The sequence below is a fragment of the Dreissena polymorpha genome, chromosome 3 (genome assembly GCF_020536995.1).
Source record: "Dreissena polymorpha isolate Duluth1 chromosome 3, UMN_Dpol_1.0, whole genome shotgun sequence".
Taxonomy (NCBI): Eukaryota; Metazoa; Mollusca; class Bivalvia; order Myida; family Dreissenidae; genus Dreissena; species Dreissena polymorpha.
This window is the reverse complement of record NC_068357.1, coordinates 8,594,732-8,607,547: the sequence shown is the minus strand read 5'-3', so window position 1 is coordinate 8,607,547 and position 12,816 is coordinate 8,594,732. Positions and strand designations below refer to the sequence as shown.

Below are 12,816 nucleotides of genomic sequence, written 5' to 3'. Positions count from 1 at the left end.
GTTTTTCACCAACGACCGCCATGTTTACCGTAGCAACACCGCAGGTGTAGGTTAGAAACGAAGCCCAAAACATCTCGAGCGTTTGGAAAAAGAAAATCTGCTTTTCCGCGAAATAGTTTTCTTTTAGCAAGTGCTTCGTAACAAATGGAAGTGTAAACATAACCGTAGATATTAGTAACGACGCTTGACAAAACATTTTAGCTATTTTTATTGGAACAAGTGCAGAAAAATAAACATGGAAACACCAAGCATAAATCCAAAGGAAAACGAATTTCTCAATGCTAAATCTTATCTTCTTCAAACAAGCACAGAATCTGGATACAATTTGTAAGTATCTGTTTACATGAAGGAGTGAACATAAAAAAACACATTTGTATTTTTTGGTTTAACTTTAGTATAAATTAATTTTTGTTAAAGGGGCCTTTTCACAGATTTTGGCATTTTTTAACTTATTCATTAAATGCTTTATATCGATAAATGTAAACATTGGATCGTAAAAGCTCCAGTAAAAAATCAAGAATAAAATTAAAAAAAGGAAAAGAACATTGTCCGGACCAGGTTTCGAACCAGTGACCCCTGGAGTCCTGCCAGAGTCCTGAAGTAAAAACGCTTTAGCCTACTGAGCTATTCCGCCGAGTACATGTACTTGAAGTATTTTATACCTTATATAAGCAATCTTCGTAGTTTCACAAAATTTAACGACAAAAACAGAACTCTCCAAATTATTCAATCGTTTCGCGTTGCAACGCTTTATAATTTTTAGGTTTTAAAATCGTCAAAAGATGCATATAATGGCTATATTAGACAATGGTAAATGTTCGGTATTACTGTTTCCTCACAAATATCATAACTAAAACGAAAATTTGCGAATCTGAAACAACTTTTTTCAATTTTGTCAATTTACCAAAGCGTGAAAAGATCCCTTTAAAAGTGTGTCAACAGAAATCAGAATTGCATGTTTAGAAAATCTAAAGTCTCATCACTATTCTCAAGGTATTGCTATTTTAATGTTATTTTAATTGCACCCCTGGGGCAATTGCACTTTACCGGTACTCAACAGCTAACACAACACCTAATAATCCTTTTTATCCTATATATTTATTATCGGGAGCTACCGCCCCCAAACCCCTGCTTTGTCGATTATGGTAAACAACTGCGAAAGAATAAAGTGCAATCTTGCCGCTCCCCAAAATGTTGTTTACACGTCATTATTTGTGACCCATTTTCCATTCCATGTAATAAAACAGTTTTACCTGTGATCATGACCAATATTTTGGTAACTTGTTGTATGCTATCCATCAAAACTTATGTTTCACCCAATTTAACGATTCTTTTATTTACATGGTTAGTATTTTACCTTTTTATGCTCCCCCAAAATTTATTTTGGGGGGAGCATATAGTCGCCGCTTCGTCTGTCCGTCCGTGTGTCCGTCCGTGTGTCCGTCCGAGCTATTGCTCAGCAACTAATGACCGGAATTCAATGAAACTTTATGGGAAGCTTCACTACCAAGAGGAGATGTGCATATTATCAGCGGGTTCTGGTCGGATGATTTTTTACAGAGTTATGGCCCTTTGAAATTTTCCATTAACTGTACATATAGTGCAATTCTTGTCCGGGCTATTTCTCAGCAACTTATGTCCGGAATTCAATGAAACTTTATGGGAAGCTTCACTACCAAGAGGAGATGTGCATATTATCAGCGGGTTGTGGTCGGACGATTTTTCTCAGAGTTATGGCCCTTTGAAATTTTCTATAAAAAAATTATTGCCCCCCCAACTACTGTGCCCTCAAGATGTTTCCTTTTATCTGAATATATAGTGCAATATTGTGAAAAAAAACTTTGGGGAGCATCACCCGACTCCGACGGTTTCTTGTTTCAAATTGTTTACACTTTTTCTTTTCGCACATTCCCTTATACCAAGTATCATTAATACGCAAATTGGTCTAGCTACCACCCATTGTTATGCATCACTAAAAAAAATATTAAATTGCAAAGATTGTGGAGCACTTTCCATGCATCCATTGTCCATAGGAGTGGTATTATGACCGTGGTGCAGTTCATACGGCAGTTGAACCATTCATATCCATGTTAATATAAAGTTTTATGTTTTATAATCGCCTTTACTGTTTCAAAATTGAAGCTTCTTGGCAGGTATTATAAATAAACTGTGATTTAGTGGCATACAAACGGTTTACCTACTTACAGCGAAAATAATAATACGTATCAAGCACTGTAGAAGGGTCACAACTGTGTCTTAACTGCCTTACACGCAATATAAACACTATATTTTAATACAATTTAGATGGGAGATTTGCTTATTAGCAAAGGCGTCCATACTTTATAACGCCAGCATTTGTTTCAGCTTCCATATTTATTTGATTGTTAAGTACCGCGATAATACAGATGACCAGTATACAAGACAGCCACTTGCTAACCCATCTTAAGATACACAATTAGTATTTTTTAATATCGGACAATGTGAGGCTACAATTAAGTTGTTAAAAAAATCATAATTATGTATCTGTACTCCAGCCATACTAAAGACAGAATCATCCCTGGAAAGTGGAGTCTCTTGCATCTTGCACTTTTTGGGAAATTAATAATAGAAGTACATGAGTTTACTTGAGATTATGTTGTTCAACATTAACAAAACAACCTAAATTTGGCATGATTATTAAAGTAATGATGAATGGTGAAAAAGAAAAATTCTTAAATATTATAGACCTTTATTTTTTATTTTTGTGCAATATACTATTACATTTTTATTTAATTGTTTTTCAGGTATGATCATCTGAGCACATGCCTTACAAAAATATTAGATGAACGACCAGAAAATGTTTATGACATCTTTGAAGATATAAGCAAAGACACAAAACGCTCAAAATTCACATCCAATGTTGATACAGTGCAAGACAAAATTGACCAATCCACAGAGGTTGCACTTGCACAAGTTCAAAGAAAATTATTTACAGTAAGTATTCAGTGATTTTATTTTCAAATGTGTGTTTTTACCAGTACATGCTTTAAACCTAACTTCAGACGTCTAGACAAAAATGGGACAGATTAACATAAAAAAGAAAAATATCAAAAAGCTTTCATTTAATAAATGAAAAAAAGACGATTTGAATTATTGTGTGTGAATGATTTGAACTAAAAAAGTGTTTGATTTTACTAAAAAAACTTCAGTGTAGACAACTTGTCAGGTCCTACGTCACCCAGAAACAAATGAATTGCAAATATTCATGTATGATTTATTGTCCCCTACCAGTGAAACCGGAGTGGACTTATGGTTTGCGCTCTGTGTGTTAGTCAGTCAGTCAGTCTGTCACACTTTTCTGGATCCTACAATAATTTTACAAAATCTTCATATTTTTTCATAAAACTTGAAAAATAGACAGATGGCAATATGGAGATTATGCACGTAATTTTATTTTGTTTGTACATCACAAATTCCGGTTGCTATGGCAACACATTTTTTTTAATAGACAAAAAATATTGTTGAAAATGATGGATCCTGCAATAATTTTATAAGTTCTTCATATTTTTTCATGAAACTTGAAACATGGATAGATGGCAATATGGAGATAATCCAAGCATTTCATTTTGTTCCTACGTCAAGAATGCTGGTTGCTTTGGCAACAGATAGACTAGAAATATTGCTTAAAATGGTGGAGTTTCACCGGTATGGGACCATATTGCTTGACAATAGTCTTGTTGTATTAATTTTTGTGTTGTAAATTATTTTTTCAGATATTTCAGAATCATTTTTATGCTGGGGTTTTGTCTCACAAGGTTTGATAAGTGGGTGTTCTTGTATAACTTGTTGTACATGGTGTGTCAATATGTAATACTGTTGTTTGGAAATCAAAATCCTCAGATCAAACACTAATCATGTATTTAATAGTTTTTTTTAGATCAGTATGAATACGATATATGTCATTTCATGTCTACAGCTAAAAACAATATAACAGCAAAATTTAATTAATTAACTTACATCTGGTAATTTTGTATTACGTAGTTTAATTTGCAAAATTTAATGTTTAAATTTAGAACTGATCATAAATGATTTTATAATATAATATTAGGATCTGCTAATAATCAAACATTTGCTTAGCAAGTAATTTTTATATTATTTTTGGTTTCATCTTAATTAAACAGGCCTTTATCTTAATTGACTGTTAATGATTTTAGCAATAAAGTACAGGCATTCTTATTTTTTCTATGTACAATATAATCTTCAATATTGAAATATAATTCCAGAGTAATGCTCTTCAGATTGTCTCACTGCACAGTTTTAATCAGCATGACAACATTTACACAGTAACATGGGTCATTACTATTAGTATCTGTTTAATACAATTTATTTTAATGTGTTTTATTAAATTGGACCTTACTGTATAAAGGATAAAAAAACATTTCACTAGCATGGCCATTTTTTTCCCAATTGGGAAAAAGTAGCACAAAAAACTCTGTAAATGGGAAAATTAGCTTCATGAATCTTATAAATGGGACATGGTGTATTTTAATTTTGCTAACAAATACTTTAAAATTGAGAATAAGTGTTGTCAATATGTAAATATTATATATTAACTAAGGTTTAACCCATACAGCTGCATAGGGAAAAAAGTAAATGTTTTTTTTTTAAAACCTTTAATTGCAATTTTTTCAGACGGCAATTGGGAAATTTGTAATTTTTCCCTGATTGGGGAAGTGCTGTTTTCTGGAACTTTATAAAAAAGGAAAAAAATTGCTGATGGCATTAGTGCTTTCTGACTGGACTTACCAGGCTGGCAAACAACTTTTCACATTAAGAAGCCAAGTTTATGCTGTGTCTGTATTGTTTTAAAATATATTAGAAATTAACTACAGTACAAAATATAATTTTCAGAAGGGTGAAGGTGAAGATGCGGAACAAGAACCAGAAGACGATGCTGAAACACCACTGCCAAATCTCATGGAGCTGTGCTTCTACTTTGAGCAAGCTGGAGTGGGTCTTAACCGGGAGGAGGTGATCCGTGTGTGGATGGCGCTGAAGCATCTCGTGGACAAGCATACTCTGCAGCACGTACGCTTCTGGGGCAAGGTGTTTGGCACCGAGCAGAACTACTATGTGGCCGAGGTGGAGTACAGGGATGATGCGGAGGATCAGGAAGAGGAGGAAGAAGAGGTGGGTTACATATAATTTACGCGCGGTCTTGGAAAATTGGCTAAATGCATGATTTGACAAATACCATTACGGTTGAAATTGCAGTTCAAAGGATAATTTGTGACAACACATACTGCATAATCGTTGTAGCATATACTATAGAATGTAGGAAAAGGGATACAGAGTTAGTAGAAAAGGGCATGAAACTAGGATAAAAAATGAAGAATTGAAAGAATGGACAAAATTAGGAAAATTTATCCCCCCACCAATTGAATATATGATAAATGCTTCTGACATGGATAGATATTCTCATTATCAGTCATAGTTTGCTTTTATACTTTTTGTTTCTTTAAAATGAACTTTGTATTTAAGTGCAAATTATTTCTTAAAATAACAACATTCAGGGCTTTTTTTCTTGACTTTGTGAAGCGGCCCTGGCCCCCTCACTTTGTGAAAAAATGAGTCGCGAACTTTTTAAAATTGTGAAAAAATGAGTCGCGAATTTTTCAATATTTAAAAAAATTGAGTCGCGAACTTCTCAAAATTGTGAAAAACCGAGTCGTTAAATTGTTAAAATTGTGAAAAATGGCCGATTTTTTAAAATTCATGGCCATGTTAGGTTTGTGAATTGTCCCTGGCAAAATTGTGAAATGTCCTTCCACGGCCACTCGCAAAGAAGGAAAAAAAGCCTTGACATTGTTAAAAACACAAAACATATGCATGGCCAAAGCCCATCTTTTTAAATCTAAAAAATATTGCTGCCTTTCTTTCATATATATATATATATACTCATAATTTGGTATTGATATATTGTGGAATATTTTTCAGGCAGAGAATGAGGCTGATGAGGAGCAGACAGAGAAGGAGGATGGGGAGGAGGGTGATGAGGAGGTGGAGGAGGATGATGTCCCTAAGCCAGACTTCAAACCGCCCCCTGTCGTTCAGCCCGAGGTCAAGGCCGGACCCAACAAGAAAACATACTTCATTTGTAATGATCGTAAGTTGAAAGCCAGATTTTATAATAGACATTTACAGATTTTGCTACCTAAGTGAAAACTTCTTCCTAGCTTTTCTTTTGTTTGCATATAATATTTTAATGTTTGTATTTTAATATGTTTTTGTCCCCTACCAGTTTCACCGGAGGGGACTTATGGTTTGCCCTCTGTGTGTCCGTCTGTCTGTCTGTCTGTCTGTCTGTCTGTCTGTCTGTCTGTCTGTCTGTCTGTCTGTCTGTCTGTCTGTCTGTGAGTCTGTCTGTCACACTTTTCTGGATCCTGCGATAACTTGAAAAGTTTTTAATATTTGTTCATGAAACTTGAAACATGGATAGATGGCAATATGGACATTATGCACGTCATTGCATTTCGTTCCTACGTCAAAAATTGTGGTTGTTATGGCAGCCAAAAAAATAAATAAATAAATTCTGAAAATGGTGGAATTTCTGACAAATTTTGGAGCCGCCAGGGGACCATATTGCTTGACAATAGCCTTGTTCATCATGCCTTTATGGCTCAACAAATATAGATATATATGACGATAACATGTAATTGAGTGTATCATACATTCAGATACCTATACAATCACAAAGTTATTGCTGGTATTATATTATAAATATTGTGTCCATTTCAATAATATTGGTACATCATTTTTTAATGTAAAAAAAATACATCGACAACTATAACAGTCCTTGACTGTTTTTAGCTGGCAAACCGTGGATCAAGCTGCCTGCAGTAACCCCTGCTCAGATCACTGCTGCCAGAAGCATCAAGAAGTTCTTAACAGGAAGACTGGATGCTCCAGTAAGTACTATGTTCTGCCTGCACAGGCCCTTCTCTAGAATGTTATAAAAGCACAGTTCAAAGACCTGCAGTTTGCAATTTGTTCATTTTTAGCTTGGCTGTTTTCGGAGAAAACCCGAGGTATTGTCATAGCCAGCTCGTCGTCTGCCGTCCAACGTCAGCCGTCCGCTGCAGGCGTCGTGCTAAAACCTTAACAAGCTCTAAAATCAAAGTGCTTCCACCTACAACTTTGAAACTTCATATGTAGATGCTACTTGATGAGTTCTACACGCCACACCCATTTTTGGGTCACTAGGTCAAAGGTCACTGTGACCTCTAATATGAAACTTTAACATAGGCTCTAAAATCAAAGCGCTTCCACCTACAACTTTGAAACTTCATATGTAGATGCACCTTGATGAGTTCTACACGCCACACCCATTTTTGGGTCACTAGGTCAAAGGTCAAGGTGGCTGTGGCCTCTAACTTTGAACTTTGAAACTTTATATGTAGATGCACCTTGATGAGTTCTACATGCCATGCCCATTTTTGAGTCACTAGGTCAAAGGTCAAGGTCACTGTGACCTCTAATATTAAACTTTAACATAAACCTTTACATTCGCTCTTAAATCAAAGTGCTTCCACCTACAACTTTGAAACTTCATATGTACATGCACCTTGATGAGTTCTACATGCCACACCCATTTTTGGGTCACTAGGTCAAAGGTCAAGGTGGCTGTGGCCTCTCATATAAAACTTTAACATGGCCTCTTCAATAAAAGTGCTTCCACCTACAACTTTTAAACTTCATATGTACATTCACCTTCCTCATTTCTACAGGCCACACCCATTTTTAGCTTGGCTGTTTTCGGAGAAAACCCGAGGTATTGTCATAGCCAGCTCATTGTCCGCGGTCCGCAGTAGGTGTCGTGCTAAAACCGTAACATTGGTTCTAAAATCAAAGAGCTTCCACCTACAACTTCGAAACTTCATAAGTAGATGCACCTTGATGAGTTTTACACGTCACACCCAATTCTGGGTCACTAGGTCAAAGGTCAAGGTCACTGTAACCACAAAAAAAAATAATCTGACAATCTTTTGCAGCCGAGCGTTGGCACCCGTTATGCGGTGCTCTTGTTTAGAATTGTATGTGTCCTTTTTTAATTTATACTGCTTATGGCCTATTTGGCTGATTTATTGGCTCATATTTCCAATGCAAAAATTTTGTTTTGTTTTCCCAAAATCCTGTCTTAAAATTTCCAATTTATCGTGTTACCTTCTGATATTTAGTAATATGGAAGCTTAGTCAAGCATACATGAGTTTTGAGGTTGAAATATCCATTTTACTGGTATGTAAAGTATACAAATTTATAAATCCCACAATTGAATGTATTTTCTCAATTTGAATTAAATTGACTCTTAAGTTACAAATGCTATCGGTATAGGTGATATTCCCGAAATGATTTAAAGAAACACTGCTGCTGAAAGAAGCATTTTTTTTATTAGGGTACATTGGTGGCTCTTATGGTAAACACAGAAAGTTACTGTTCTAAACATTTCATGCTTATATATTCTGTAATTACTTGAATGGCATACTATTTGCATGGTTTTCAATCCATGTAGGTGGTTCAGAAGGCATGTTAGCTGCATAGTTTTATGCCCCTGGTATATGTTGATGGCTTTATTGGATTACTTGTGATTGCACATGTTTCACTAAATTTGTCAATTACCAACAACACTTATTTTTAATGTTCACAGGGTTATTTCCTGAAACAATTCAGTTTATTACTATATCAAAATGCTTAAAACTCAGCAGTTATCCCTCTTTATAGGTTGTGAGTTATCCCCCTTTCCCAGGCAATGAGTCCAACTACCTGCGTGCCCAGATCGCCCGCATCTCTGCAGGCACCCACATCTCACCCCTGGGCTTCTACCAGTTTGATGAGGAGGAGGAGGAAGAAGAGGAGGGAGAGGGTAGGCAACGCTGTTACACTTAAATGATCTCTGCATTGTAATATATTTAAGCATAAAGGCCATTGTCAAGTGTACAACTTAAAGTCTGAAAGTTTTTTGTATGGATTTTCCATCAATAAAATAATTAATCCAACAATTTTCCTACTGTTACAGACATGTTTAAGAAAGCCTGTTTGAGAAGGACAATTTTATAACAATGGGCAAAAGTCTACCAGAAGATTATAAATATAATAACAAGTGCAGATCTTATATACTTTGATAATTTATTAATATTACATTATGATCATTACTTTACAGTATTAAACGTATTAGTACAATTTCTACTAGTACAATGATGCTTTCTAAAAACTGCCAAGTACATCTTGCACCTTATGTACAAGTCTGTTTTGCATTTCAGGCCGTGACAACTTTGTGGAGAACCTCGATTTTGAAGGCATCCCAGTGAAGGAGTTGACAGATCTGGCCAACTGGGTACACCATGTGATGCACATTCTGCCACAGGTGAGCTTGTAAAGACTTTGCATGGGAATTCTTAGACCTCAAACATGAATTTTTGTTCATAGTAATATTTGAAATATAATTCAGATTTTCCTTTGTATAATTTTATTATGATACTCTGATATCATTTAGGTTAATAAATGCTTTTAATGTGTTAAGTGATTTAACAGAACTTTAAAATAAACATTTTTGCCGTGCTCTGTGAAAAGGGGGTTTAATGCATTTGCGTAAAGTGTCGTCCCAGATTAGCCTGTGCAGTCAGCACATGCTAATTAGAGACGACACTCCGCCTTAATCTTTTTTTCGTTTAAAGAAAGTCTCTTCATAGCAAAACTCCAGTTTAGGCGGCAAATGTCGTCCCTGATTAACCTTTTCATACTGCACAGGCTAAACTGGGAAGACACTTTGCACACATGGATTGAACCCTCTTTTCACAGAGAATGGCTTATTTGTTGTTGGCATCTCTTTCCAAAGCTACTGAGTAATGAAAGCTTTTTATGTCCCCCACCACTAGTGGGGGACATATTGTTTTTGCCCTGTCTGTTGGTTTGTGCCAACTTTAACATTTGCCATAACTTTTGCTATATTGAAGATAGCAACTACATATTGGGCATGCATGTGTATCTCATGGAGGAGCACATTTTGAGTGGTAAAAGGTCAAGGTCATCCTTCAAGGTCATAGGTCAAAAAACTAAATCAAAGCTGCGCAGAAGGGGACATAGTGTTTCTGACAAACACATTTCTTGTATTTCAATATTTTGAGCTCATTAAACCCCACAAACCTAGTTTTATAGGGGATATATTGTAGTCATTTTGTTGGTCCGTCACTAAGTCTTTGAAAATTTTTATTAAGAAGACTCGTTTCTCATGACTGAAAGGATAAAGTTGTTAATTAAAATTTTTGTCATGGGTTTGAAGTCAGAGGGGGTAATCACGTGACAAACAAGATGGCGACGTCCATACCGAGGTAGGTAATTGTTGTCGTTTTATACCCTGTATTACTTGTATTATTTTTTTTATTCCGCTCCCTTTCCAGCCATATTAGGAAGACAGTTACTTGCTGTTATTTCATAGTAATATTTGCTCTATATCTTGACTTTACTCGGTGCAAAATTTCTTAGCAGGATGACCTAATTAGGGCTCCACTAAGAAAATCTTCGGGGGGTAAAGTCGAGATATAAAGATATAAAGGGAATTTAAATACAAAATAAATGCTAATCAACTTTTTACTGATATGGCTGGAAAGTGAGCGTCATTTAAAAAATAACCAGAAGTAAAAAAGGGTATAAAAGGGCGAAAAATAACCGTTTTGGTATGGACGTCGCCATCTTGACTATAACGTGATTACCCCGTCTGGAAGTGTAGTTATGAACGATGAGCAAGAAACTTTTTGTATGCCTATTGTTCACACATTCCTGAGTTATTTGCCCTTTGTTATAGTGACAAATGGGTGCAAGTCAATAAGTCATGTATGTGGTAAAGCTCTAGTTTATGTTTGTTTGTATAAACAAATTGCCTATGATGTTCCTATGGTATTGTATTATAATGTACTCTTATTAACACTTATGATTGTCTTTCTCAGGGTCGTTGTGTCTGGTGGAACCCAGTGCAGAAGAATGAAGATGAATTTGAGGATGAGGAGGAGGAGGAAGAGAGGGAGGAGCCAGATGAGCCCGAGCCAGAGCAAGGCCCGCCCCTTCTCACTCCCCTCTCAGAGGATGTTGAGATTGGCAGCATGCAAGCCTGGACCATGAAACTCTCATCCAATCTCATTCCTCAGTTTGCCATCGCATGCGTTCACTCCAACCTCTGGCCCGGAGCCCATGCATTTGCCACTGGAAAGTAAGTGTTTTAATGATTGGTTATTTTTTAATCAGAATAAAGGTCTTAGTTGGCGTTTGGTCTCTATATTTATTTATGTTAAACATAGACACAATGTTGATTCTGCAACAAACAGGAGAAAAGTTTTGTTATCTGCGTTATATTATTTGTAATTAATTTTATTGAAATAAACACATTAGATTGATGATAAATGTACAATGTAAAGACTGTTAATTGATTTATATAATATCCTTGTTCATATTCATAGGTTGGTTTAATATTAGGAAAATGAAATATTGACATTGAAATCATTGAAGAGAGAAAACCACAGTCGTGTCTGTGTTATGTATGAACCTATGAACGCATCTGCATATGCTATTAGGGATTTCCAAACAGTGTACATATACTGTGTAGACAAAAGAGTTTCTACTGTTCAGCAGAAGATAATTATCAATTTAATTTAACTGTACTTAGGTTTATTATCTGGTACTGCTTTTTCTTAACTGTTATTCAAATTTTCTAAACATCAAAGTTTTTTTCTGTTTTGAAAGTAATAACATTCTGATTGTCCACACTTTCTTTAAGATTTTGTTCCCATAAATGTATATTCTTTTTTTTAAGTACGTATTAAAGTTAACTTAAATTGTGTTTATTATTTTTGTTAAAAGTTTACCGTAGTATAGTCAATAAAACATGTAAAAGTAGTTTGTGAAACATAAAATGAAGAAAATAGAAAATGATTTTTAAATAAATGTATATTAAACAGAATGAAATCAGAATGAAATGTTTTTTTAAACAGAATCATTTCTGTTTATATGCCAAAATACCAAACTCATATGAAAATTGATTTTACAAGTACAATTGTAACCAAACACCCAATAATCTCTCTCCTCTTCTGACAGGAAATTCGAGAACGTGTACATCGGTTATGGTCACAAGTACTCGCAGGACAACTACAGCCCGCCAGCAGTGCCCGCAATCATGGAGGAGTTCCCCAGCGGACCGGAGATCACCGAGGCAGAGGACCCGACACCCGAGGAGGAGGCGGCCCTCAGAGCGGCGCGACAGGAGGCGCTGGAGGCTGCCGAAGACATGGAGGAGGCTGAGGAGGAGCATAGCGATGAGGATTAGGATGTGGGAAAGATGGATTAGTAGGATTTAGTTGATCTGACCTTTTTGAGACAATTGACACGCCTTTTCCTTGTCATTCTCTTTGTCATGCATCTGCATTTTATTAGAGTATTCATATTTTGTAAATTGTTTATTTGTTAGAGAAAACAAAATCTGTGAATTGTCTGAGAGAAAGTGAACAGTAAAAATTAAGTTTTTTATCTTGTCTAGTTTCTTACTTAAGTTAAAAAGATTGTATTTGTTTTATGTGAAGTATATTGAACAGAAGAGATTTAAAATGGAATTGTGCAAAAATGTGTGTTTTTGTTATTTCATGGAACTTTATTAGAATCTTTAAAAAATCATTAAGCATTTTTAATCTGGAAAGCATATTCCTGCATATGATATGTCATGTGCTATTTGCAATGTTATTTTGAGATTTTGTTTGTGATAGTGTCTGCATTCATGATCTTTTCGGAAGAATATA

At 35.4% G+C, this 12,816-nt stretch overlaps 1 protein-coding gene across 1 annotated transcript; it reads left to right on the top strand.

Moving 5' to 3' along the window:
- The first annotated feature begins 14 nt into the window (after positions 1-14).
- On the top strand, positions 15-12,547 carry LOC127872874 (radial spoke head protein 4 homolog A-like). Its single transcript, XM_052416336.1, has 9 exons — positions 15-327; positions 2,784-2,973; positions 4,891-5,169; positions 5,977-6,145; positions 6,850-6,947; positions 8,759-8,900; positions 9,298-9,401; positions 10,981-11,240; positions 12,122-12,547. Exons 1-9 carry the CDS (start codon positions 236-238, stop codon positions 12,348-12,350), a joined length of 1,563 nt encoding a protein of 520 aa, XP_052272296.1. The 5' UTR covers positions 15-235; the 3' UTR covers positions 12,351-12,547.
- The last annotated feature ends 269 nt before the right edge of the window (positions 12,548-12,816 follow it).

Coding starts and splice junctions, on each gene's coding strand:
- LOC127872874 (XM_052416336.1), top strand. CDS start 236: ATGGAAACACCAAGCATAAATCCAAAGGAAAACGAATTTCTCAATGCT. Junction 328..2,783: donor ACAGAATCTGGATACAATTT/GTAAGTATCTGT, acceptor ATTGTTTTTCAG/GTATGATCATCTGAGCACAT. Junction 8,901..9,297: donor GGAAGAAGAGGAGGGAGAGG/GTAGGCAACGCT, acceptor TTTGCATTTCAG/GCCGTGACAACTTTGTGGAG.